Raw genomic sequence first — 5,101 nt, forward strand, 5'->3', positions numbered from 1 at the left:
GTGAGCTGTGGCGCAGGCCGTGTACGTTTTCAAATTGTGTGCAAGAAGAGGGATGTGCTGTGAACAATCCCGTTTTCCGCGTGACGAAGATTTATAGTATTTTAAATCAATTTAGGATGAAAAGATTTTTAATCTAAATTAATCTAGCCACAATTGTTGTGTAAAAAATACGATTAAGTTAAGACAGATTAATACAAACTGCTGTGCAAAGTATGAGTGACGATGATTCTCCCGTTTAAGAGATATTTGAAGATAAGTTGCGCCACGAATTTTTGACCGCACTATAATCATTAGAGTTCCTTTTTATACTAGACTAGACGAGGGAACTGATGTTGAACCCAGGCTTCCTTATGAGCACATAATAAGAAAGGTGTCTGTTCTAATTAATGTGTCCTTGCACCCGGCTTGACATGGGGTGAATAATGAATGTTGTTACCGTGACGTCATTCCTTCAACTCATTAGTAACCTCTTTGCTTGCTACTCGACTAAGACTAACTAGACACACGGCATGTTGTGCAAGTTGGTGCGAGCTATTGTGAAATACGACGGGCTCACCTACTTTTTTTTCTTCAGACGAATGTTCACAGTGTAAGCTGTATGTGTTAAAAGACTGTCATGGCTGAATGGCATCATGATAATATGAATCGTCAAGGTATTTTCACGCCTTGTGAGATAGTGAGCCTTGTGACATAGTGAGATCAGTACTAATTTCCGATTAATGATGCAAGTATTGCTGCTCTGGTGCGCTGTTTCAACGATCGTGCTGTCCATGACCTTGTTCTCAGCGCATAGTCTAGTAGTGTGTGCTATCCTTCTGTCATCGCCTCTTCGAGATTGCCTCTTGGTATTTTGTGTGATTGGCAGGTGCTCTGGCGTGGTTTGCTCAGTCTTTCCCATTAAACATCTATCGTCCTCATATCTCCTCTTTCTAATCTTTGAATGTTATTCTCAAGTAGCACCTCTAATCGTGGGTTATAATATAACCAATCTGTGTTGCAATTGCCTTAAAATACCTGTTCTGTAAAGGCTAATATTATCTTTTAAAGATCTTTTTTCAAGTGACTTGCGTCTTTTTGAGTAACCAAAACATTGCTGTTTCTAAATTTGATTTTGATTAAAATCCCAGTGATACTCCCTGTATATTTGACATACTTCTTTCACTGCTACATACTACGTCACGTGTACACATGTATATTAATTGGTGGTCCTGCTCATCAGGTGACTCAACAGTGCTAATTATGATGTAAGCTCACATCATACCATAGCATATTAAAAGCCCCTAACATACCATGCTAGGTTCAAAATCTACAGCATATCATGGTATATCAAAAACCCATACTTTGCAGTGGTGCATTCAAAGTTCCATTCCATGATATGATGCATTGAAAACCCATTGCAAATCATTGTGCAAAACCTATACTATACCATGGCACCTTCAAAACAGATACCAAGCCGTGCGTGATACTTTTTTTTTTTAAATCTATATAATATTACATAAAACATACCATGCTATGTCATATTCTACTTTACTTTTCCGATCCAAGAATGGCATATGCAAAACCCATACTATTCTGTGAAACCTTTAAAACCCATTCAACAGTATGGTACTTCAAAAATTCATACCATGAATTACATAGCATAATTCAGACTTCATACTATATCGTGATACATTTAAAACCTACACTACGCCATGGTACATTCGAAACCTAAATCATGCCATCGCGCACACTAAACCCTTACCATGCCACGGTGCATTCCAAAACTACTCCCTACCATGATATCTTTCTTTTTTTTAAACACTCCATAGCATGGTACAATAAATACCCATTCAGTAGCAATATATATACAAAATCCACTTCAAATCATGGTACATTCAAAACCCATATATTGTAATATTACAGTGAAGACACCTGCCAAAATAGGATACTTTCAAAGTGTTATTTACTTTTTCCCCAAAGACCTTGAAACGGTCACTGTATTAGCCAAAGGGTTATTGTTAAGTTGACTGAAGCAAAGAACATAATACTATTTTGTTCTCATCTTTTTTCTTATTCATTTTGTATCGTTTACATTTTAATCATCGTCTCTTATTCCTTATTTCTTGTCTCTCAGCTCATTGTTTTAACAAATTTCATATCTTAATTTCTTCCTTATTATTTTTAGTTTCTTTTTCTAAAAATCTGTTACGTTTACGTGTTATTTCTAGTTTCGCGTTTTAGTCTCTTATATCTCCTTTCTACATCCTTATTTCAATGTCTTACTTCAGATTTTATTTCTAGATTCTTATTTCAATATCTAACTTCTTATTTCTGCAGCAACTCTCTAACTTCACCTAATTTGTAGTATCATTTCAAGTCTCGTATTTCTAATCTTTAGTTTTCTCTTTCGGTATCTTCCTTGTTATTTCTTATCCATATTTCCTACCTCTTCCTTGTTTTTAATTTCATAGTTCTCCTTGTCGTTTATGTCTCATTTCTTACTGTGAACTAAAACCTTTAACACTTCTTTACCTTTTCTGACCTGTTGGTGGGTCATGTATCGTTATTAATTTCACCACGATCCCCACTCCTGCGTCATCATTGCCAGGGTGAGAGGGTATAATGAAAGAATGCCATATCTGCAAATATATTCTTCAGAGAAAAACTCATTTTAAAAATTGAGGTAGGGGCTACAGTTAACAGATGTTACAATTTTAAAACTTGTGCAAAAAAATGTTCCTGCATATCTTTGGAGATTTGGCGAACTTGAAATGAATGTGAAAGAAAAGACCATCATATCCAGCTAAAAAATGAAAGGCTCACTGTCTCATTGTTGCAGGTCTTATAATTATTAGCTTTACATTCGTGAGTATGCTCCACAAGAGCACTGACCGCAGTATGTAATTATACCGCCTTGTTATAGATTTATGGAAACTAACATCACGACAGCTTTTCTATTATTAAAATGTTTGCTTTTTTCTGTTTGCCGTGAATATTTTTAATGGACACTGTTTAATAACACACTTTCTTTAAAGAATATTACTGACATGAGTGTCCTGCTTCTTCACGGAAGTCTCTTATTTTGTTAAATGTGTATTATGCTTTATGTGATATGAGTCAATAGCCTTAAAGTACAGAATAAAAATACCTACTTTTTTGGAATCAAACTAATATAAAAGCATTTAATAAAGAACACTGACTTGAAAGAATACATAGATATTCAGTAACTGGATAGATAAATATGTAAGTCAATCGATTCAAATATGAATTTCAAATCGATATGTATACCACTTTATAGGGGGGGGGGGAAATAAAAGGTGAAAATGTTCAACTATAAAAAAATCTATTTTTTTTAAAACCCTTCAGTACACACTGGTGTTGTAGTGCAGCAGTGTAGCAAAAAGACTTTTCAAAACTGCACTCAATACAGTTCTTTTACAGCATTCGCACTACAGTCTGTTGTGTAGCTGTAAGACATATGTTCTTTTTCAGCATTCGCACTACAGTCTGTTGTGTAGCTGTAAGACATATGTTCTTTTTCAGCATTCGCACTACAGTCTGTTGTGTAGCTGTAAGACATATGTTCTTTTTCAGCATTCGCACTACAGTCTGTTGTGTAGCTGTAAGACACATGTTCTTTTTCAGCATTCGCACTACAGTCTGTTGTGTAGCTGTAAGACACATGGACGGTTCAAGGTTGCACGCAAGAGACGTTAGTTCCATCCCCGTGTGGGGATCATTTTCATAGAGTTTGTTCAGACTTTCTGCTGGGACGTTGCGCCCATTTCAGTCAGGATTGGCTCTACCAGGCATGGTCGAAGCTGTGTACGTCTTCTTATATGGTCTAAATAATGGTGATGGTTTCGCAAATTTTCAAGAAGGACATTCTACATTTTTGTTTCAGTACATCAGTACCTATCTTAAGTTGTTTTTTTATTAAATTCATAATTATCATTGAATAAAAGAACGGATTTATGCGCTACGAGTTAATTGTATTTGAAAATGAAACCATCTATGAACCTTTTAATCAGATATTCCACTCTTTCGTGTTTTGAGAAACCGTAAAGCAAACTCTACACGTACACACTGATTTACCGTTTAAGGCTTTATTAATGCTATCTGTAATTCTTTTCGCATAATCATCATATACTGTCCGTTTGCCTTGGTATAGCCAACCGTAAAAAATCGATTTCATTTTAAATATTTTGAAAATACAGGAACAGCTCTTTAGAAAACATAATGGTGTCATATTCAGTTCTTCCGTTTAGCCCTAGACATCGCTATATCTTTTCACCCACCTTTCAAGTTATCTATCTCCAATTCAAAAGAAAGATAGTATAAGATGCGCACCCCGTAACGCTTACTGGTAAGAGAAAATAGAGAAGCCACCGCTAAAGATCCAATACATCTTATATTAGTTCTTATCTCCGGGAATTTTTAAAAAATCTTCTTGAATACATCTCTGTGCAAACAAAGTCTGAGCTAAAGGCAAGGTTTAAGTTTAGATGAAGTAATTTTATAAATATAACTGAGTCACAACAGAATCACATGACAAGAGGATTACTACTTGTGTCACGGCAAGCATATTATCCTAGCTGAAAAATGAACAATTAAAAGATAATTATCAAGTTTCTATAAACAAACTCGAAAAGAAAATTGCTATCATTTTGTTTGATTATGCCTTCATGTACGCAATGCAAGTTGACAGATATTTTTCAAAACGTTTTTCTAAACTAGGGAGAAATCAGAACAACCCCAACCCCATCCTTTCCTCGAAAAATGGACTATTTTATGCTATTTTCAAGCAATGGCGATTAGGTGATATTGGGAAATTCGTTCAGCATTAATGACTGATAGTTGACTTAATGTAGAGGATTTAAACGATGGTAATCTTCTCAATTTCTCCTGTCGATTCGGTAGCAGTATAATAATATTATTATTCAGTAAAGACAGTTTGAAACGGGTAATAAAGCACGAGAAAGAAGGATAAATCAGCTAGTCTAAGGTGTCTGGTTTTGAGTAAATAGTCGTGCTCTCTAGCTCTTTCTCCCCATCGCTGTCATTTTCTCTGTCTCTCTCTCTCTCTCTCTCTCTCTCTCTCTCTCTCTCTCTCTCTCTCTCT

The 5,101-nt window shown here is 35.5% G+C and overlaps 1 protein-coding gene across 1 annotated transcript in view; it reads right to left on the reverse strand.

Moving 5' to 3' along the window:
- The window catches only part of LOC101850310, a 5,434-nt gene extending 3,657 nt beyond the window's left edge, over positions 1-1,777 (reverse strand). Inside the window, exon 1 of the mRNA XM_005092621.3 lies at positions 1,742-1,777. Coding sequence (XP_005092678.2) covers positions 1,742-1,777 — 36 coding nt within the window. The remainder of the gene's footprint in view (positions 1-1,741) is intronic.
- Positions 1,778-5,101: the final 3,324 nt, after the last annotated feature.

Source organism: Aplysia californica, unplaced genomic scaffold (genome assembly GCF_000002075.1).
Source record: "Aplysia californica isolate F4 #8 unplaced genomic scaffold, AplCal3.0 scaffold00049, whole genome shotgun sequence".
NCBI lineage: Eukaryota > Metazoa > Mollusca > Gastropoda > Aplysiida > Aplysiidae > Aplysia > Aplysia californica.